This window comes from Tupaia chinensis, unplaced genomic scaffold (assembly GCF_000334495.1).
Source record: "Tupaia chinensis unplaced genomic scaffold, TupChi_1.0 Scaffold000384_1, whole genome shotgun sequence".
NCBI lineage: Eukaryota > Metazoa > Chordata > Mammalia > Scandentia > Tupaiidae > Tupaia > Tupaia belangeri.
Window position 1 is genome coordinate 24,068 of NW_006159886.1, and position 22,790 is coordinate 46,857.

Sequence of the window (22,790 nt, forward strand, 5' to 3'; positions counted from 1 at the left end):
TGCCCTTGCCACATGTCCCTTTGGGCTCACATCTTTCTGAGACACTGTAGATGCCGAACGTTGGATGGAAGGAACCAGAAAGCCAAGCGGACCCATGGAAACACTTTCATTTCCAGGATCCAACTTTTGTTCCCTCTGCTCAACCCCTGGAGTAGCCGTGCCTCGGTGCACCTCAGTGTCCATCTGTGAAATGGCTTGGTTTTTGTGGTATTTCTCATGAGACTGGCACCTGTAGGCACCCGAATAAATGCTAATTATTAGAGGTCTTGTCATTCAGAGTAGCAAGACGTGGGCATTTGCCCCACTTTGACTGAAGTCCGTCTCATTGATAATGGTTGTCGAAGCCTGTCAGTCACTCGGCGGTCTGCAGGGTGACCTGTCCTGACCTCCTGTCTCGTTGCAGGGACGGGCTGCCCTACTGCGAGGCCGACTACCACACCAAGTTCGGCATCCGCTGTGACGGCTGTGAGAAGTACATCACAGGGCGTGTGCTGGAGGTAAGCGCGGCCGGCAAGGCCCCGGTGAGACCTGTGGTCCTGAGCACAGCACCACTTCTCTGAGCTGGGTCCTCTCCAGGTGCAGGGGCCTAGCTGCCTCTGAGAGTCTGCTGTGAGCTCTGACATTCGTGTGTGTGTGTGTGTGTGTGTGTGTGTGTGTGTGTGTGCAAACCTTTGCCTGCCCCCTTCCTCCCAGCTCTGCTGCAGGCGCTCTCCTCGGCTATCTCTGCACAGTGCTACCTCCTCCAGGAAGCCCTCCTCACAATGCTCTGTCTTTTGTGCCACTTTAGTGCAGACTAGCTCAGCAGATACGTGTCCCCAGAGGACGGCCAGAGGGTGAACTGCACCAGTGCTGGGTGCTGATGGTGCTGTGTGTCTCGATCTAGGTGGTAGTTCCATGGCATATCCCCTGTGTGAAAATTCTAGGTCGTATGCACTTTGTAAAAAACTGTGTGTATTGGAACCAGCAGTTAGCGTAATGGCTATGTTGCTAGATTCCCATGTAGTCGACCACGGTTCGCGTCCCGGACCCGGTGGCTTAGAACTCACGCCGGGCGCGTGTGCGTGCGTGCCCAAGATCCTGAGAGGAGAATGGAGGAGAAGGGATTGCGGCGTGGCCATCCCCCCTGGGGGGTGATTTTTCGCTTTCTGTCTCTATGTCTCTCTCTGTCTGGCGAGCATACGTGCCCTATAGCAAAAACCTCTCAAAAAAAAAAACTGTGTATTTATTTTTCCAAGAGAGATAGCAAGAGAGAGACACTCTCAGTCTCCCCACAGCCTCGGCCGGATCGTGGGCACATACATGCACACATCGTGCTCCTGTCCCTCAGCCTCCCCACATGGCCCAGCCCTGTAGAACTCGTTACCGCTGCACCATTTCCCAGCCCTAATATGCACTCGTCCGTGTTTTGTTTAGTACGACCAATCCCGTGGGGCAGCCAGGATGAACGCCACCATCCAGTTCACAGGCCCAGCCTCGCCTTCCTTCCACTGTGCAGTTCTCCCGCTGTGTGCGGTGCTGAGTCTGGCTGATGGACGTCTCCAGGTCTATGGGGGAGGGCACAGGTGACAAAAGGACCTCAGGTTTGAGAGTCCCTCCTGAGTAGGTCACAGACACAGGCCTCTGGGAGTTTGTCAGTGAGAGCAGGGCAGAAGGATAAATAGGAGCAGGGATGAGGCTAGAGGGAAGGGGTGAGCTACGAAGGCTTTGGAGCCAGGAAAGCCTCGGTCAGATTTACATTTCTTTTATTATTATTATTATCACATTCAATCACTGTATATCATTACAGCATACCAAATGAATTTTCCCGTCATGAATACACTGTATATTAGATATTACCATGCAGGTCATCAACAGGTCACTTTCCATTTTTGTGTCCCTTAGATGCTTTGCTTCTTCTTCCCCTTGATTCCCTCCCTCTCACCCTTCTCCATTTCCCACCCTCCTCCCACGCTGTATCTTGTATCTATAGTTGCCTTCCATGCCTTTATACCTTCCAGTATTTCAGTTTCTGCCATAGAGTGCAGACAGTCAGTATATATTGAGTGGGGACATACAATGCCTCTCTTACATAGTCTGGCTTACTTTGCTTAGCAGTAAATCTTCCATGTTTGTCCACTTTCTATCAAATACCAGAGTCTCATTGTTTTTTTTTATGGCTGAGTAGTATTCCATAGTGTACATGTGCCGCGCTATTTCAATCCACTCATCTGTTTGTGGACATTTGGTTTGATTCCATGTCTTAGCAATTGTGAATAATGCTGCAATAAACTTGTATGGGCATGTGTTTTTCTAGCCGAATGTATTCCTATCCTTTGGGTAGATCCTCAGGAGTGGAGTTGCTGGATTATATGGGTTAAGGTGACTGCATTTGACAGATTTGCATTTCAAAGGGTGGGACCAGACATTCCCTTGGGATCTCCCAGCTGCCACAGTGCCTCAACGGGACTCAGAGTGCTTTGGTGGGATTGAACAGTGAGCGCTGAATTGCTTTTCTTGCAATTACACTGCACGCTTCTTACCTGAGGCAGCTGAGCAGGGCTGCTTCATCGGCTCCACCTTCTTTCCAGCCCTTAGCTCTACCCAGAAGGAGTGCGACCCAGGCTGTCCTCACTGCCATTTCGCTAGCTGAGTCAGGGGCCGTTGGATGCCACTGTGGGAGCGGTCCAGGCTCTGGAGGAGCTCCGCCCTCTTCCGCTGAGTGGGCTTTGTGGATGGATGTAACCACACGTTCACTGATGGGAGGATGATTGGGAAGCGCAGAGCAGCATGAAGACCAGAATGGCTGACGGTGCCGCCGCGGTTGGGTTAGCCTCCTGGCCAGTACGCTTCCGTGTTTTCCTCTCTGTGATACAGTTCCCATCAAGCCCTTTACCCTACCCCACTTTATTAGTTCCTAAACTGTTTTCCAACTTACATTTCCCATTTTGTAGATTCCCCTGTCATTATCAACTCCTCATAAGCATTTTCTTTGGGGAACTGTGGGTTTTATTTTTTTAACAGCTTTATTGAGCTATAGTTCACATACCACATAACTTAGCCATGGAAGTGTGTAATTCAGCGGTTTTCAATATCTTCGTAGATAAGCTCAGCTGTCACCATGATTTCAGAATATTTTTGTCATCCCCTACCCTTCAGCTATCACCCCTCCATGTCCTCAACCCTCTGGCAGCCACTGATCTACTTCTTGTCGTTATAGATTTCCCTACTTTGGACATTTCATACGAACGGAATCAAAACTGTGATCTTTTGCTACTGGCTTCTTTCACATAGCATAGGTTTATTTGCACACAAGCATGTGTTAATATTGCATCTTATTTGGGGGCCAGCATATGGTGTACTGGACTCCCACAGAGCTGGGCTCCTACATAGCTGGCCATGGCTCGAATCCTGGATCTGGTGCCTTGAAAATCTCCCTGGAGAATGGAGAAGGGATTGTGGCGTGGCCATCCCCCAGGGGGTGATTTCTCACTTTCCCTCTCACTGTCTCTGTCTCTCTCACAAGTAAGCACACATGCCCTAAGGCAAAAACTCTCTTTTAAAAAACTGCATTCTATTTTATCATATGCCTATACTAGAATTTACTAATCATTTATCATTGGATGTAGTGTGGTTTTCCAGAAGTCAGATCAAAACCTATGAACGTTTTGGGGCTGGCAGTTAGCGTAATGGCTATGTCGCTGGACTCCCATGTAGTCGACTGTGGCTCGAGTCTCGGACCCGGTGGCTTAAACTCACGCTGGGCGCATGTGCGTGTGTGCCCAAGATCCCGAGAGGAGAATGGAGAAGGGATTGCGGCATGGCCATCCCCCCTGGGGGTGATTTCTCGCTTTCTGTCTCTTTGTCTCTCTGATGAGCGCACGTACCCTATAGCAAAGACCTCTCAAAAAAAAAAACAAAAACCTATGAACATTTTTAGGATTTTTGATAGCTATTATAAATTGCTTTCTAGGAAGGTTATTTTAATTTATACTCTTACCAACCACATGTAGTGTCTCCTATCTAAACCTTTGCCCATGTGATGGGTGAAAACACGTGATCTGCTTTCGTTCGCCCTTCTCCAGTACCTGGTGAGACTGTCTTTTCTATCCCTTTCAGACATTCATAGTTTTTGCATTTTATGTTTTGTTATCTTTTATATCTTTCGTAAACTTTGCCCTTTATAGATTGAGGTCCTCACGTTTCTTCCTGCGAGGGGATCTATGATCAGAGTGTCGATGTTTTGTCTGTCCTGTGCCTTGAATTTTTTGGGGTGCTCAGATATGAGACTTATATCTGTCCCCTGTGGATGTGACTGGATGGCGCATCCCCTCCTGGTGCCCCAGGGTGACTCCTCGCCAGACCTCTCCTTTCTCCAGTGCCCCGTTTCCCCTGTATTTCTCTCACAGCACTTCCACCTTCATGGGAGCCTTCCCCGGCCCATCATCCTTCCCTCCCTTGGGACATCTGGCCCCTCCTCCCGACAGGTTTCCTCCCAGTGGCTTTTTAAACAGCTAAGTCTCTCCCATTTAAAGAATACCCCGCGAGCCTGGCATGGAAATGCCTGCAGGAGCCCTGTCTCTGCTCCAGCTCTGTGAGGGACGGCTCCCAACCCTTGCAGCAGCCCCAGGAAGCCCAGGGCTCCTGCAGGAGCACACAGGACAGGGCCCAGTGATTCCCAGACATGTTCCCCCCGCTCTCCGCAGACGCTCAGTCTGTCCCTGCCCCAGCTGCTCTTCCTGCCCTCCAGTGACCTTGTCTTCTGCTTGGCAGAGAGCCGTCCTAGACATCAGTCAGAACCTCTGAACCCCTGCCTGCTCTGCTCCCTTCCCTCTACCTTTTCTTTCCTTCTTCTTTTTAAAAAGAATTATTTATTTAGTTTTATTTATTATTTTTAATTTATTATAGGGCATGTGCTCTTACCAGAGAGAGAGAGAAAGCAAGCTACCAGGTCCAGGGCTCAAACTGCAGTCAGCCATGTGGGAGTCCAGCCTCGTAGCCACCATGCCAGCTGCTGGCCCTTCCCCTGTCTTTTCAGCTGGAAGAACTGCGCCTGTAGCACCTTCAGTTCCTCCACTGCTGTGCCTGGGTCCTGTCCCCTCTTGCACAGCCCCTTCTGCCTTCTTGGGAGCCTTCCCCTGCCATCATCCTTTCCTCCCTGGTACATCCTCCCCTCTCCAAAGGCTGCTTCTCCGTCGCTTGTTACTAGTAGTAGTAGTAGCAGTAGTAGTAGTTTTTTGCTAGGCATGTACGCTTGCCATCCAGAGAGAGAAAGAGAAAGTGAAAACTCACCCCCGGGGCGTATGGCCATGCTTCAGTCCCTTCTCCATTCTCCTCTCATGATTTTGGGCACTCGTGCACGTGCACTTGGCGTGTGCCACTGGGTCCAGGACTCAAAGTTGGCCATGTGGGATCCAGGGCCTTAACCATCTGCTGGCCCCCAGTGGTGTTTTCTTTTTCTTGTTGTTTTGTTTTGTTTTGTTTTGTTGTTTGTTTGTTTTTGAGAGGTTTTTGCTATAGGGCGCGTGTGCGCACCAGGAAGATAGAGACAGAGAGACAGAAAGCAAGAAATCACACCCCCCCCAGGGGGCATGGCCATGTCACAATCTCTTCTCCATTCTCCTCTCGGGATCTTAGGCACGCACGCACATGCGCCCAACGTGAGCGTAAGCCACTGTGTCCAGAACTCAAACCGTGGTTGGCTACATGGGAGTTCAGCGACATAGCCATTACGCTAACTGCTGGTCCCCTCCTCCCCAGGGGCTTTTTAAATAGCCTAAGTCTCTGCCATTGACAGCACACCCATCAGCCCGGCATGGAAACTCCTGCAGCAGGAGCTCGGCGTCAGGCTCCCAGGCACCTGGCATCTTGGCGCCCATGTCCCACACTGTCTCTCTGAAATGAGGTGATTCGGAAACTCAGCCTGGACAACACCCAGTACTACATACCAATTGGATCTGTAAATGGCATCACTTTCCACCACATACCTGGGTATCTGTCTGGGTCTGCTCGTATGCTGGGCCAGTGGCCACCCAAGAGCAAGTGACAGAGCTGGACTTGAACCCCCACCGGCCAGGCTCCCGCCCCTGGGCTCTCCAGTGCACCACTGTGAGTCCGCATCCTTTATTCAGTAGTGTGTGCATGCTATAGTGCCTGGTAGCCTACGGCGGGGAGTCCTGGGCTCAGTGGGCTGCCCCTGCTGCCCTTCCAGGTGCCTGCCCACCATCCTGACACCTGTGGGCAGCAGCCCCTGCACGAGAGGTCCTGGCCTGCATGGGGCAGACCTGACCCGAATCCTGGCTGCTGTCCCTCTCCCAGCCAAGATGTGGTCCGTGAGGTGACCCCAGCTCAGTGCTGCTCCAAAAGCAGCTGATGGGGAAGGGGTGTCAGTATGGTTATCAGGCGATCCGTGCCCCCCGCCATGGACTGCGAGGGCCAGGACCCCATGTGTGTAGTGCAAGTGTCCCTGGTGTTCAGTGCTGGGCCTAAAATAGATTGTGAGGGTTCAGCACCTCTGAACGGGGTCCCTTTGGTGCAGTTTTATCAGGAAGGGACCTGATAAAACAGTGAGGAACAGGAGCAAAACAGGTCTGGTTTTTTCCTCCTCCTCTGGGTGGAGGATAAGGGGCCTCCCGGGGAAGATTAATGCTTTTGTTTTCGCCTCTGCTGGGGAGGCGATGTGCGGTGGCTGAGGCGGCTGAGGCGGCGGCGGGCTCTGCAAAGCTCTGAGCATCCTCCTCCTCCTCGGTGGTGCCAGGTGGGAGCCGCAGGCGGGGACGAGCCAGCTCAGAAAAGGGGAGCTGCCGCCGCTGCGGTGCCACTGCCTGAGCTCGGCCCAGCACACCCGTGCCTGGCAGGAACAGTGGGCTCTGGGGGAGCAGGGACAGGTGACAGAATCTGAAAAAGGAGGACTGCAGCTGCAGCTGAAGGGTATGGGTGTTCATCCTCCTGGACACACACTCTGTGGGGGCCGATAGACTCAGCCTCTGGTGCCAGGACACCGTGCAGGTAGGGAGCCTGGATGGCACCTCTGGGAGGCTGGTGGGGGTAGGGCCGCAGGTGGGTGGGTTTGCAGGGACAGATCATTCAGGCCTGAGGCCCTTGGAGAAGCCGGTGCCCCCCTCCCCAGGAGCCTAGGAGCCTCCCAGGCTCCTAGCATCCCCAGGAGCCCTCCCCTGTGTTGTCTCTATGCAGTGGGCACCGAGCCATCTTGGATCCTGGGTGCCAGCAGCTCCTGCCTGCCTGCCTGCCTGTAAAATGCGCATCCAGTGGCGGAAGTGCGGCTTTTCCTTCCCCGTCTCCCTCAGTCACTTCTGAACATGTAACGTCTCCTAACATGTGTGTCCCTGCAGCCGGCCTGTCTCTGGTGTCTGTCGGATGAGCTGCTCTATGCTGGGCCCTGCGGGGTCATGGGACAGGATGCTATCTGTGCGCCTCATTGGTCAGGATGGGGGACATGGGAGGGGCTGGATGTGGGTGCACAGGTGGATGGCAGGGCCTGTCCAGGTGCGGACAGCAGCCTGCTGCAGTGCTGGCTCCTGGCAAGGGATGGAGTCACCCTACAGAGACAGCTGGGATGTGGCTGGTGACGTCACGGGAGCAGCCTCGTAACCAGACCCTCGATGGCAGCTAGATAAAGGGGTAGAGGTGTTGAATGAGGTGCGAGTCCTTCCAGGAACCCCATCCCTACCCTGTTCTCCATGTCATTCTCACCAGCGCGGGCTGGAATGCCTCCCTGCAAAGGTGGCAGTGAGTGAGTTGGGCGGGCTGCGGGTGCTTCTTTTTCAACCTGCCCTCCATTACCCCTGGCAATGCCGCTCTCTGGACCCACTTGCCTGGTGCAGCGAGTGCACCAGTGGCTGTCTCCATGGCAACAAGAAGCCCAGCATCCCTCTGGGACTGCTAATTACTTCCCTCCTCCTTTACTCCTCCCTTCCTTCCTCTCTCCCTCCAGCCACTCACCTGATGGGTCCTCCCGGCACTCACTGCGTGTCCTGCCTGGGCTGGGTCTGGGGTCACAGAAATGACAGTGTCAGCGGCCCCTGTCCTCGAGGAGCTTGTGGTGTTGCAGAGAAATCCCCACAGGAGAGAGGACTGCCCCAGGCAGGTGGCCAGGGAAGCGTTTCTTTATTTCAAATGAACCATCTCGTGTGACTACGGGGTGTCTGTTTTCTTCCTCTTGTCTTCTTTCTGGCACTTTCCATTTGACTCTTAGAAGCAGAGATGGCTTTTATCACTGGGAGAAAATAACCCGTACGTTTCCAAGCAGATCAAAGTATTTTCTGAGTACAGAGGGGGAAGTTGACTTCTCAAGCTCCCAACTTTCTGTCTCTTTAAAATAAGTATGTTCATTTTAAAAACATGTGCAGAAGGAATAGCTTTATCATAAAGTTAACAGACAAAAAGTCTTTCATAATTCATGCCACCACCCAGACTAGCTGTCGTCAGCCTTGAGAAGTCAGTTTCCAGATTTCGCGCGTACACATACACACACGCTCACGCATGTAACGTGTACGGGCAGACACAGGCGGGCACACACGGATGCAGACGCACACCACACTGCCTGTCCTCAGCTCGCCACGCTCTGCCCACTCGTCATGACCCAGCCACAGCAGAACCGCCAGCTCTTACCCGCGAAGACCCTCCTGTCACCTGTGATGCTGGCGTGTGTGGCTTGTCCTCATAAGACCTTGCTGTCCCGTGTTGCTCAGGGCAACGGCTGCCCTTATGTGGACCCTCGAGAGGCTGATGGGCACGGGACTCTCCAGGGGGAGCCAGTTGTCTAGCAGTTCCCAAACTGGTTCAGTTGGAACCCTTCTGTTTCCCTGGTGTCCTAAAGACCCTCCCCTGACTCCAACAGTGTAGATGAGTTGTGCTTAATTTTAAGCTTTGTTTTTAAAAATGAGATCCATGCTTTTTTGTGCCTGGCTCACTTTCGGCCTGTCAGCACCCTCCAGGCTGCTTGATTCCCTGGGGAGGGTTCATGGATGGTGGGCGTCGTGCCCCCTGTGGGCCCCTGCTGTGAGCAGCACCGCTCTGCGGCTGCAGTGAGGGCAGAGCGGGGTGGACACCACCCAGCTCTCCTGAAGCCTTCGCCCTGAATGAGCCGGGTGCTGAGGCTGCCCCGGGGCAGCGTGGCCCCGCTCAAGGTTTGGATGGGCTTCCCAGGATCTTTCCTGTTCTCTGAGCACTACGGTGATTGGGGCTCGTAAGACCTGGATTCCGTTCTGGAAATTCAGAGAGGAAACGGAAGCTGTGAGAGGCTGTGACTGGTGTGAGCAGCCCCCAGGAGCTAGCCATCCTGGGCTCAGGGCTGCAGCCTGGCCGGCCCGGCCCAGGACTCAGCAGGCAGGAGGGGCTGGCTGGGTCTCCAGTGAGTAGAAGAGGTCAATTGATCCGGATCCTGTGCCTGGATTTAGGGAAGAAAAGGGAGATGCTGCCTGAGGTGGGCGAGGCCCAGCGCAGAGGAAGGCCAGTGAGGAGGAGGCATCTCTAGGAGGGGTTGCAGGGGCACAGAGCCCCTACCCCGTCTATCCTTCTGCAGCCTCTCTGCACATCTGCCCTGGAGCCGCTGAGGCCCCCTGCAGACCCCACTGTGTTTCCCTGGTGTCCTCCTAAAGACACTCCCGACTCTAATGATGTAAATTAGTTTTGACTGGCTCTGAGCTTTGTTTGTAAAAACAAGAGCTGTGCTCACTGTGTCTGGCCCACATTGGGCCTGTCGGCATCCTCCTGGCTGCTTGTCCAGGGACAGAAGTGAGGGAGCAGACGAGGATGGGGAGCACAGCCTGGAGGGTGCCAGGTCGGGAGCTGAGAACCCACAGGGCATGGGCTCCAGTTCCGGCCTCCGCCGGCTTGCTTTGTGACAGTGCTCTCGGAATTCTACCTCGCCGTGCCTCTCGTGGAAAACGAGGGTAGCTGAGTATACCTCACAGGGCTGCCGCACGACTCCAACAATGCTGCAGGGTGTTTCTCGGCACTGCGACAGGGACGGCCAGCCGCGGCTCCTGCAGTGGGGAATCCAAGCCTGTCCTAGAGCCGTCCCAGCGGGTCTCCCTCTCCTGAGGCCTGTGTGGATGTGCAGCACGGAGACACTGTGTAGACGTCCAGAGGGGCGCTTCTGCCCCGTGTAGCTGTCAGGACCTTCTGCTGCGAGCAGTCGCGGGGTGGGGGCGAGTTTTTACCCCTGGATGAGAAGTGGGGCACCACGACAGGTCAGAGCCACACACTGGAATACCCACCCGGCTCATTTGAAATGCAGCGAGTCACCAGCTGACAGCCGAGACTGTGTCTCTGACCTCCCCTCAGAGGAGAGGCTACTCTGACCTTGGCGTGTCCATGGGGAATGGGAGATGGCGTCTCGTAGAGAGACCCTGCAGCGCAGCCCCGATGTGACCAGCTGTCAGCACTCACTGAGGTGCTCACTGGCTAGTGAGGAAGAATGAGCCCAATCAGCACATGGTGTGGTGGTGAAGGCGGCTAGATCCCACATGGCCTGCCGCACTGTTCAAGCCCCACACCCGGCAAGTGAAACACGCATTAAGCATGTGTGTGTGCGTGCCCAAAAATCCCGAGAGGAGAATGGAGTAGAAGGGATTGTGGCTTGGCCGTCTCTCCTCGGGGGTCATTTCTCACTCTTTCTCTCTCTTCCTCCAGTGAGTGTACATGCCCTATGCCAAAATAAATGAGTAAAACTTGTAAACACTGAAAGCGGGGCTATGAGAACCCAGAGCAGGAAAGCACTCAGGGAAGGCTTCCAGGAAGAGGTGACATTTGGGACTAGTTGATCCAGGTAACCGGGTAGGAGGGGCACTCTGGGAAGAAGGCACAGCTTAAACAAAGGCTCAGGGACAGAGAATTCATGTCCTCATTCGCCTCAGAAATAATCGTTTGCCTGGGGTCTGCAGATGGCATAGAGATTACATCACTGGACTCCCACATGGCCAACTGTGGTTCGAGACCTGGACCTGGTGGCTTGAAAATCACACAGGCGCATGTGCGTGCGTGCCCAAGATCCCAGGAGGAGAATGAAGGAGAAGGGATTGTGGCGTGGCTATCCCTTCAGGGGTTGATTTCTCCCTTTCCCCCTCACTGTCTCTGTCTCTCCCTCTCTCCAGCTAGTTCGAGTGCTCTAAGGCAAAAAATCTTAAAAAGGAGGAAGAATCTCTTTGCCTAAAGGTATGAGTGGGTCATGTCGACTGGCCTGGAGGTTTATGACAGGAGGCAGCAACTGGGCCCTGCAGGAGAGGAGGTGTCCTGGACGCTTCCTTCCCCGACACAGGGGCCTCCGTGGGCCCGTTGTCACCATCGACGCCATGCCAGTGGGCAAGGGAAGGTGCAGTGCTGGTAATGAGGTTTTGCCCCATTTCTTACTTATTTGGGAAAGCGATGATGACAATTCAAATTCAGCGATTATGAAACTGCTTCCCATTTTAGGCAAGAATGAAATGGAGATTCAGCACCCACATTTAGCATCAGGCTTCAGCCCCACCTTCCCGAGGTTAGGAAATAGTCACTGTGATGTTGAAGACAGTACTGGGGGCAAGTCTGGGGTTTTGTTTTGTTTTGTTTTGTTTTTTGGTACCATCCAAAAATAAGCCTGACCAATCAATGTCATCTGCTTAGGTTATGCTGCTGTTAGTATTTGCAATCTAATTTATACATCTAAAGAATGATGGAAATGGAAAATGCTAATCGAGCAAGGTGAACAATGCAGAGCTAGGGGAAGAAAATCATTAACCACTTGTCATCCCCGCCCTTTATTCAGTCCCTCCACCTGGAAGGATGTCACTCTCCCTTCCCTCCCCTGCTCTTCCTGACTCCCTCCTCCCCCTTTTCTTCCTCCTCCTGCCCACCACCCTCCCTGAGCTGTACAAGGGAGCATCTCGTACTGTACTAGAGCACCTCCTCAGTGCTGACTCGCAGGGGAGGGAGACCTGTCGAGACTAAGCCCAGAAGGGAGCTGGGCACGGGTTCCCCCGGAGATCGGGCAGCTCGGCTCCCTGGACCACTGGGTACCCGTGGGTCTGGGCTCCATGCAGGGGTATTTGGTGGGTCCTGATGGTTACTGGGCCTCTGGCATGCAGCATGTCTTCCAGCATCCCTGAGGACCTGGCGTGGGAGCGTGTGCGCCCACAGGCTGGCCTTCCGTAGTGTAGTGGAGAAAAGGTAATGTCTGTCCCACAACCACAAGGCTCGCGGCTGAGACCCTGAAACAAAGACAGGTTAGCAAGAGAAAAGCTCACCCGTTGAATACACATTGAACGTGACGCGAGCCTGCAGAAATGAAGACACGAAGGAGAGGGAGAGTGGTGCAGGCTTACGCTGCCTGTGTAGACACGTGATTGGGCAGAGGGGAGGACCCAAGGGTCGTGAACCGGGAGGACCTCAGCAAGGCTGCAGCCCTCCCCGTCCCCGGGCGATGTCCCTTCCCTCAGCTGTGGGGCAGGATGCCTGTCACAGGAGGGTCTCCAGGGAACAAGGTCAGAGAGTGGCCTTCCTGGAAATATGGCCGTGTCAAGGAGGAAGGGCAAGGGGATGAGGAGGGTGGTCTCCTGCCATAGCTGTTTCCTCAAACGCCAGGATGCCACGTTTGGGGGCACCTCCTACACCCCTGCTTTGTGCTCTCTTTCAGGCGGGGGAGAAGCACTACCACCCGTCGTGTGCGCTATGTGTCAGATGTGGCCAGATGTTTGCAGAAGGCGAGGAGATGTACCTTCAAGGTAAACATGCAAGTGTGTTGTTTAGGCCCCTGGGCCAAGAAGCTCCCACCTGTTGCGTCCATACCACCTGCTGGGCACAAACTGGGGAATACAGTGGGAACCCGAGGGTCCCAGCCAGAGCGCACCCCAGGCCAGCTTCCTCAGCTGCCCCTGCACCTGCATGAGGTCAGTGAGATAAGAAAAGGGCCGAGGGAAAGATCCGGACCCCGGAGTTTTACCTCTCTGGTCCCAGTGAGGAAACGTAAACGAATACAGTCTGTTCGTCATATTGCTTTAGGCCTTTTCTAGAAAGTTACCCAGCCCTGGGATCCCAGTTAAGTGTCAGATGTTTCCTGTCTCTGCCACCCCACAAGCCTGCTGCACCCCTCTTCATCAACAAGGAGGTTGGTCAGAGGTATGAACACTGGCAGCTAGCTGGGGCCTTCTTTCCAGGTCACGGAAGTAAGTGAATCACAGAGTACTGACAGAAGGAAAGTTAAGGAGGACACAGCCAACCTTCTGATGCGCTTCATGGGAAGTCCCCAAACCCACGCACTATGAATGACAACCTTCTTGATCACAAAGGACAGGTGTCCAGAGTCCACCAGCTCTGAAGGAATAGAAAGACTCATCTACGAATTGTTTCTTTTTTTTTTCGGAGAGGTTTTTGTCACAATAGGGCGTGTGCGCTCACCAGACAGACAGAGAGAGACATAGAGACAGAAAGTGAGAAATCACCCCCCAGGGGGGATGGTCACGCCGCAATCCCTTCTCCTCCATTCTCCTCTTGGGATCTCGGGCACGCACGCACACGCGCCCAGTGTGAGTTTTAAGCCACCGGGTCTGGGACGCAAACCGCGGTCGACTACGTGGGAGTCCAGCGACATAGCCATTACGCTAACTGCTGGTTCCCCGAATTGTCCCTTTCCTTCTTCTCGGTGAGCCCTTTGCAGCGTACTGACGCTCGTTGGAAGCCAGCATTCTGATCACAGCGCTCGGCTCCCAGCTCTTTCATGACAGCACGTGTATTCAGTTGGGAGGGGAAGAGGGAGACAGTGGTTCTTGTAGATCACAGTCCTTACTTAGGACAGACCCCTGGAACAAAAGGCAGCTTAAGAAAAGAAGGAAAAAACAGAAGTTCATTGGCACGTATACCTCCTGCAGACCCGGGGGGAATGTCCCAGAGAAAGGGGTGAAGGTCAGAGCAGACCTCAAGGACATGACTGTGATTTCAGGCCAAAGCATCCTGAAACAAAATTCTCCGAACATAGAACGCAGAGTGTGGGGAAGGCGGGGTCTGTGGAGGAAAGTGCCTTAAACCGGCAGAGATGGGAGAGGGAGATGCCTGACTCGGAGAGACCCTCACAGAGGTAAAGCCCCCTTCAGAAGGGCCACTCCTGCTCTGTTTTCTGAGCTCTTCGGCTGTTCCCCCAGATAATCCTCTGGAATAACCCTCTGCCAAGTAGGCAGATTGAGGGTGGCTTATTCTGGTCTCCTCATATTTGGGGTGGTGTGTTCTGAACCCCATCGTGCTCCTTTGGTGACACTTAGATGACTCTTTCATTGTTCTGACACGTGTCCCTCCTGCTGCTCATCCAGCCCTGAGCGCAGTGAGAGGTTACCTGACGCTTGTAAAACGATGGCGGAGGCTCTGGACAGTTACAGCAGGCATCAGAGTGTCACAGTGGGGAGAGTGGGGGATTCAGAGCAGAGTGAAGACAGTGGGCATTGTAGCCGGCCAGGGGAGGGGGTAGGATGGGAAAGGACTCCTGTGGGACTCACCTGACAGGCTTCTTGCTGAAGGAGGCCAAGGAGGTAAACATAAGAGTGACGTGAGGGGCTTGCTCGGCCGTGAGGGTGATAGCTGTCAAGGGTCTGAATTAGCAGATTCTGCTGAGGCGTTGTTAGGACGAAGGCCGCATGGGGGACCTTGGGTGAGGCACGGGCAAAGCCGAGGCCTAGTCGAGAAGAGGGAGCCTGACTAAGGGGCCAGCAGGCCATGGGGTGAGAGCCAAGGGGAGTCCACAGGACAGATGATGGGTTGGCTATGCAGAGGGCCCCGGTGAGCGTGGGTCAGGGAGAGAGACCTCATCTCTTTAGCCACAGTTTCTTTCTGAGGATCTCTGTCTTCAGGGACCCTGGAGGCTGCGGAGGGCCAAGTGGGTACAGAGCTGTGACAGATGCGTCAGCCACGTGTGCTGTCCCACAGACGGGCCATTCAACGACCTCATGCAGCCATCGTCTCAGAGCTGTGTGTCAGACAGACTTCCCTTTCTGAGACTGAACCTGGTGGGGTGACATCAGATGGGACGGCTTCGTCCCCAGTGTCGCCTGTTGTTCCTTGTGTCTCTGCTCGAGTGCCCTTGAAAGGGGTCCTTTGGGCCCATCCTGGCAGTGCTGGGCGGTCTGAGAAGGGAGATTCCCTCTGCCTGGGGCTCAGACCCAGTGAACAGCGCTCTCAGACAATGGCACCTCGTTGTTACCAACATAGTGGCACTGGGACAGCAGCTCGGGATGCGAGCTGGCATCAAGAGTGCCTGGTCTCAGGGAACAAAGAAGCTCTTCAGGACCCTGTTCTGAAGCTGACGCTCTAAAGGAGGACTGCTGAGGCCCGTCCTGTCCGCTCCCTGGCCTTGGAGTTCCCATCCGCATGATGAGAGGACAGACTGGGTTGGCGGCTTTCTGGCTGCATGCCATAGAGCACCAGGGTTCTGAGACGGGGGCCGCTTTGGAGTCCCCCCTGCCAGGTCGTCATGAGACCCTCTTGCTTTTCTACCTGGAGGTCGGGGCTCCACGAAGGTGTTATTAGACGGGAGGATCCCGCTTGAAGAAGAACTCTGGGAAGCCTGAGTCTTGGTGACCCCATGGTCTCCAGGGGTGATGGAGCGGCCCACTCCCAGCCTAAGGCCATGGCGTTCCCATCGTAGACTCTTTCCAATAAGCATGGGCGTCGGAATATGGGTACTCACTAATTATCAGGGAGTCCAGATTAACATATCAGTTAACACTTTTCCCCCCGTGGGTTAACAAAGAGTGAAAGAAAGACGGAATCGCCATGTTGGTGCGAACGCACGGAAAGGGGCCTCTTACCCCCTGGTGGAGATGAAAACTGGGAAATTGCCAAAAAGTCTTGGGTGCCTTAGACCCTTTGAGGCAAGATTCCATTTCCAGGAAGTATGTGGCAGCTCGTGTGCAAAGGAGCCGCTGCGATGGTATTTAGAAACAGATAAGGCACTGGAGTGAGCAGGGGGCGTGGGCAGGTAAATCCTCACCTCCCCTTGCAGGGCGGTGTCTGCAGCCTTTCACGCGACGTTTTTTAAAAGGCGAGTGTATGTGTGCACCCCTGGTTGGGAGAGGCACCTAGTAGGGTCTCACCACACCCTGATTTCCTTTCCCAGCCGTCTGGCGCCTCCAGATCCCGGGTGCCCACACGTGTGCCCAGTGTGTTATCTGGCGGACCCACGCATCCAAACCCACAGCGGGCATATGACTGCCAGCCTTTCAGAGCACTGTTACCGCTGTGCCACGGCAGCTGGGCCAAAGTTATTATTTTTTAGGGGGTGGCAGTATTTAATTCTAAAGGAAAATGTTTAAAATAATTTTAAGCAGAAGTTGCAGGATATGTTCCCGTGAACCCCTTTCCATTTCAAACACACATGTACAAGCGGTTTTCAAAATGTTTGCAGAAAACACATATTATGGAACAATTATGTATGAATTTCAATTTACTGCATCAAAATAAACTTTAATTCCGTTTTTTCCATGAACTTTTTGAAATCCCTTCATATCCTGGGAGGAAGTCCAACAAAGAGTTGATGAGAGATTATAGAGATTATAAAAGACCACAGGGCCAACAGGTGGTGTGGAGGTTAAAGTGCTGGACTCCCACATGGCCATCTGCGGCTTGAGTCTCAGACCTGGCAGTATGCTTTTTCACTCTCCCACCTGGGCCAAAATGAATAATAATAATAATAATAATAATAAAGTTAGATCAATAATTCTTTCAAAAAGATTATAGATTATTTAAATTTCCTTTTTTAATATTTTGTTTGGTTTCTATAATTCTTGGTAAGGGATATCTATTATCTTTATCATCATAAAAAATAACGAATTCAATAAATGCTTACATATAGCCTTACCATGTGCATACATGCTCAAATTGTGACTCCATAGAGCTCTGCGTTGGTGCAGACGTGCTCCCAGGGAGGAGAAATAATAAATTCCCTTCCTAGAAATTAATCAAAATGACCTGGGAAGGCTTTTTATCTTTTTCTTTTATTTTTTTAAGGAATTATTTTATTTAACTTTATTTATTATTGTCATTGTTATTTTCCAGTTTGATCAGAGAGAGACAGAGAGGAAGTGAGAAAACAAGCCACCAGGTTCGAGACTTGAACCGTGGTTGGTCATGTGGGAGTCTAGCGCCCTTAACCACCAGGCCACTTGCTGGCCCCCTTATCTTTTTCTTTTAAAGATAAGGTCTTGCTATGTTGTAATCCTCACACCTCAGCCTCCCAAGGAGCTGAGACTACAGACCTGCACCACCATGGCCGGCTCTTTCAGACAGTCTTGCTGTGTTGCCCACACTGGCCATGACCTTGACATCCTCCTGCCTCAGCCTCCTGAGGATCTGGGACTGCCGGTGTATGACACCACGCCAGCTTCATAGGGTGGGCCGGGCCTCACATGTGACCTTAGCCTGCCAAATAACAAGGTTTACCAGCACACACCATCACAGCTGGTTCCCACACACACTTGTTAAGCTCCTACTATGTGCCAGGTCCCCTGTGGTGTGTTGGAGGGCCGCACAAATGGGTCACATGAAGCACGTGTCATCATGGGACTTATGGACCAGAATGAGCATATGGGAACTAGCAGTTAGCATAATGGCTATGTCACTGGACTCTCACGTAGTTGACCACGGTTCATATCCTGGACCCGGTGGCTTAAAACTCATGCCGGGCGCGTGTGCGTACGTGTCCAAGATCCCGAGAGGAGAATGGAGGAGAAGAGATTGCGGCGCGACCATCCTCCCTGGGGGATGATTTCTCGCTTTCTGTCTCTATGTCTCTCTCTGTCTGTCTGGCGAGCGCACACGCCCTATTGAGAAAAACCTCTCCAAAAAATAAAAATAAAAATAATAAAAAAGAACGAGCATAAACCTCAACAGAGAGCACGTGGGAGCAGAGGGCATGTGACAGAGGACTTGCTGATCTGAGGGGGCCACGGGTCAGCCTCAGGGTCAGGGAGACCTGGAGAAGAGAACCAAGTCCTCTGGGTCCCAGAGCACAGGGGAGGTAGGCCGGGAGAGCTGACAGTACGCCCAACGTCTGTCTGCAGCATTTCACAGCGCACTTCTCCAGTACGCACTCACCTCCACTTTCCTAAATTCACCCAGTGGCCTGGTGAGGTGAGATTACTACTAGCCTGTTTTTCAGGTGGGACAAAACAGACTTGGGGCAGGTTGAGGTTGATTTAGAAAAGAGCGGAGTGCCCGGGACCTGGAGCACTTGGTGCCTTGTGACCTTGTTATGTTGGTGGTAGTGGCTATTGTCATGAATGGCCAGGCAGAGCTCGTAGGTGGAGAAACTGAGCCATAGGGAGCCTCAGAGACTGTGCGAGTTAGTGGGAGATTGGGCCCAGACTTAAGCTGCGTGTCCAGCTCACACACACATCCTACTTCACCCCGCACCTTCAGAAATGGAGCCAGTTCCTCCCTGAAGAGACCTGAGGGTCTCTTCTCACCTCTGAGCTGAGAGCCTTATGTAAGGTTAGTTCCCACACTAGCTTCATCCCTGGATGTCCCCATGGTTGGACCTGACTGGTGCCCTCCACCTGCCAGCAGTGAAGCCCACCAAGCTGGATGACTGCCCAAGAGCCACTCCTCTGGCTCCAAATACCCCATCCTCTGACTGCCCTAGGCTGTGCACGGTCCCCCCACCAGCTCCGTAGGACCCCATGCTGCCTCCTATGGGAGCAATGAGTGCCTGGCAGTGCATTCTCGGGTTCATTTCCTGTCCCTGCCCCTGCCCCTGCCACACCACTGGGCTGTGAGCTGCCTGGAGGTAAGGCTGACCTGTGGTCCCTGCCCAGTGCCAGCTCTGGCACAGGAGGATGCTCAGGGGCAGCCTGGAGGCTGGCGGACAAGTGAGCACCCATGCCTGGACCTCTGGCTCCCTCTGCTGACTTTCCACATACGCCCCTGCATCATGGGAAAGAACTCTAACCACTGCCTTCTTGGGGATCTGTCCACAGGCTCCTCCATCTGGCACCCAGCATGCCGACAAGCAGCCAGAACTGAAGACAAAAACAAGGTTGGTGGAATTTACTAGATTGCTCATGCATAATCTCTGTACAGTTAAGAGGACACCAACCAACTTCTGCAGCTGCTTGGCCAGTTCCCTCAGGCTGTGAGGGACGGGGGGCTCACCTAGGAGGTGGTCACGAGTGGATAGGTAGATTAGGTTCCTCCATCAGAATGCCAAGTAAGACAAGGGGCTCAGAATAATTCTGTGGCCTGACCCTGCTGCCCTCTTCATTCACTCAGTGAGCAACGATGGCCATGAGAGGGGGACAGCTGCAACGTTAGAGGGGCCCCACATGGTCCTCAAGATCACCCTTACCCAGGTCACCAACTGCAAGTTTGAGAGGTCCCTCCCTCCTACCATCCAATAGACAATTGCCTGGAAGGACTCGGACCTCGCTGGAACGGGGTGTGCCCGGTTACAGTCATTTCAGGGAAGGGTACAGAGTGAGAGCAGCGGAGGGAAGGGACACATGGGCAGAGTCCAGGAGGGTCCCGCACACCGAGCTCCCACCGTCCTCTCCCCGTGTAATCAAGACACGCTGCCTCCTGTACCGTGTGACGGCGCCTGTGGAGCTCCGCCAGCCTGGCGACCTCGGTGTCCTGAGATTTTCTCGGGCTCTGTAGTGCGGCCTTGATTGGTTGACTGATTCACAGTCCGTGAGGTTGCCAGGGTCTGGAACCACATGGTCTGAAGTGCCACCCTGGGTCACTGGATTGGTCTTCCTGGCTTGGCCAAGTGATCAACCCCATCCTGGGAGGCAGGACAGAGCGAAGCTCCTGGAAGCGGAGGGCCAGTTCTTTCCTGCACAGAGGACCTAGCCTGCATGAGACACGGGAGGTCAGCCGTCATGGGCAGGTGGGGCCTGGCCCTCCTGGAGTGGATTTCCACGGAGGACCACAAAGCAGACACCAGCAGGACGGCTGGAGTGGCAGCACGGCGAAGGGGCCAACGGGGCATCGCAAGGAAGATAGTGGGACTGGCCAACTCCGGGTGAGCTGTCAGCACAGGCCTCCAGAGGAGCACGCTCGGGGCTGAGACCTGAGAGGGAGACGGAGGCAGCCACGATGAGGGAGCTGGAAGGAGGGTTCCCGGCCGGCAAGCAGCTCGTGCAAGGCCCTGAGACAGGAATGAGCCCAGGCGGCTCACATTGCTGAGAGAAGGCCAGTAACAGTGAATGAAGGTCCGCTACCACCCCTCCCACACCCAGCTGGCTCGCCTCTGCCCAGAGCCGTTCCCCTTCTGGCCTCTGCAGATGCTATTCCTTCTGCTGGGAGGGCCTCGCCTCCCTTAGGAGCCCGGAACACCAACGTTAGGTCTTGTAAGCTCCGCCTCTTCTGAAGATGTCACCACCCCCCAGACTTCCTGGCCTCTACTACCTCACATGCTTAACTCATCCGCATCTGCCAGGGAGGCCCACAAATCACCTGTGTGCCACGTGGTAGAGGCCCTGCCCCATCTGCTCACTCCGCCCCCTCTACCCTACACCCCAGAGCCCGGAGGAAAGGCTCAACGCTGCTCTAGAACCATGGCTCTTGGCCCATGGCAGAGACAGCAAGCGCTTGTTGACTGAAGAGAGGAACTTAATCTAGTGGGCGAGCCGCAGGCCCTGGGGGAGGAGGGCAACAGCAACCAGGGAGACTTCCCCTTAACCAGGCACCCGTGTGTTCCAGACCATGTGCCCAGGGTCTCTCATCAGGACCCTCCCAGAGCCATGTCCCAGAGGGCCCCAAGACAATGCAGAGGACAGGGCACCAACTGGCCAGTGGCTTGTGTCCTGCAGGTCAGGCCGCATTCTGCTCCAGGCGCAGGATCACAGCAACCCCTGGCCTTCCACTTCCTCCTCCACCATCTGTCCCAAGGCTTCATCTAGCCCACAGAACAGGCTATCAGGGGACCAATTCACCCTGGGTCCCTGAACATCCGGAATGGCTCAGATGTCCTGGCAGCAGATCAGGGCTGTCTGGTAGACAGAGAAGCAGCAGCTACCTCTGTGGGGACAGAGTGGGATACTCTGAAGGCAGAATGCAACCCTAAGCTCTGAGCAGCGGGACTGTCCTGGGAGGAAGCGCCTGCACGGGCCAGCAGGCCGGGCATTTCAGACAGGAGTGAAGGAGAAGCTGGTGCTTCTGAAGGCTGGGTCCGAGAGGGGACGAGCAGGCAGGGGGCTGCTGAGAGCAGGTAGCGGTGAGGCAGGTAGGGCCAGGCTGCCCCCCGGCTCCTTTGTAGCTCTGCGTTTGGACCAAAGGGGCCCCTACCCGAGGTGACATCTAGGTCATTCGGCCTCCCGCGGCCCCAGGATAGTCCGTCATCAGATCCTGCCTGGTTCGCGTGGCCAGGACAGCATAGCTGGCTGGCTCACCGTGAGCTCATCGTCCCCTCGGGCAGCTGATGTGGGCCACAGCTCACTCTGCACACTGCCCAGATGAGCGAGGTGGCACACTGTCCTCACAAAGCCACACCCATGGGGCCAGCGGGTGGCATGAAGGTTAAGGTGCTAGATTCCTACATGACCGATCTCTGTTCGAGTCCCAGACTTGGCAGCTTGCACACTGGGTATGTGCGTGCATCCCCAATATCCCAGGAAAGGAAGGGGTTGTGGCATGGCCACCCCCCCCCGAGGGCTATGTCTCACTTTCTCACCATCTCTGTCTGGCAAGCACACATGCCCTATGGCAGACACAAAACAGAAAATTCACATCCGCGTCTCTGAAGTGACCATGAGGACCTGACCGTTTGTCTGCGGAGTTCCTCCTTGCAAACCTAACGGCCAAGCCAAGGCCTGTTGAAAGGATCTGATGGAGGGAGCTGGGCACAGTGAGAGGCCGCTGGACCATACCCTCGCACACGTGTGTGCACAGGCGGCACTACTCTGTCTCCTGAGAGTGATGAGGGGCAGGAGAGGGAGACCCCCAGGCCACAGCCTGGGCCTCTCAGAGGCAGGCGAGGGTGGTCTGCCAGCACCTAGACGCTGGGCCAGTTAAGGAGCCGGCCTGGCCTGCAGGGAGCCCGTGCTGGCCACGAGGGCACTGACTCAGCGGGAGGGAGGTGCTCTGCGGGGCTGGGTGCTGCCAGAGCAGGAAAGGCGTCCTCGTCCTTGTGGGCCTGTGCTGTCTGTCAGCTTCCTGGGCTCTGCTGTCCACAGAGCTTTGGGAACAATTATTCCTAAATGAGGGCTCGTTGGCTTCGACCAGCACTGGAGACAGAGGCCAGCTGCACCCGGGGCTGGCCTTCCTCAGTGCCACTCAGGTCCCCGTGGAGCTATTCTCTTCCTGGCCCCAGCGGCGGGGGCGAGCCCTCCAGCTCCCTGTCCCGTCACGGGAGCCTGCTCATGAGCAAATATGCACGAACCAGGCAGGCGGGGTCAGCTTGGGCAAGCCCTCACCCTCTGGAAAACACGTGAGGTGACATCCGCGTCACTGAAACCTGTCACCGAGGTGGAGGTGGCACCACTGCGTTACCTGTAATCACATGAGAAATGACTCACCTGTCCTAGGTGTGCCAAGCAGTCCTGTAGAGTCCACCTCTGCGCCCGCTTTGGGTGGGCTCAGGGAGCCTCAGCAGTCGGCTCCACCCCTGCCCCTGAGTGGCTCTCCAGCACCCAGCACAGGACCCAGGCCAGGCCAGGAGAAGGGGGCAGCACGGGTGTCTCTCTGCTGCCTGGAAGGTGTCCCTGGTTGTGTGGCCACCCCCTCACCCCACTGTGGGATGGGAGAGCCCACAGATAAGGACCACGTGTTAGGTGTCCCTTCAGATATGTCACCTTCAGGTTGACAAATTGCCCAGTGAATACTCCATCAGAATGCAC

The 22,790-nt window shown here is 54.6% G+C and overlaps 1 protein-coding gene across 16 annotated transcripts in view; it reads left to right on the top strand.

Moving 5' to 3' along the window:
• The first annotated feature begins 405 nt into the window (after positions 1-405).
• ABLIM2 (actin binding LIM protein family member 2) overlaps positions 406-22,790 on the top strand; it is a 96,459-nt gene continuing 74,074 nt past the window's right edge. For 15 of the 16 annotated variants that reach the window (XM_006153623.3, XM_006153626.3, XM_006153624.3 and 12 more), the window contains exons 1-3: positions 406-497; positions 12,611-12,698; positions 18,933-18,991. In XM_006153623.3, coding sequence (XP_006153685.1) covers positions 12,665-12,698; positions 18,933-18,991 — 93 coding nt within the window. In that variant the 5' untranslated portion in view covers positions 406-497; positions 12,611-12,664. Of the gene's footprint in view, positions 498-6,738; positions 6,985-12,610; positions 12,699-18,932; positions 18,992-22,790 lie in introns of those variants that run through there. The other variant, XM_006153622.3, reaches the window with a different exon arrangement.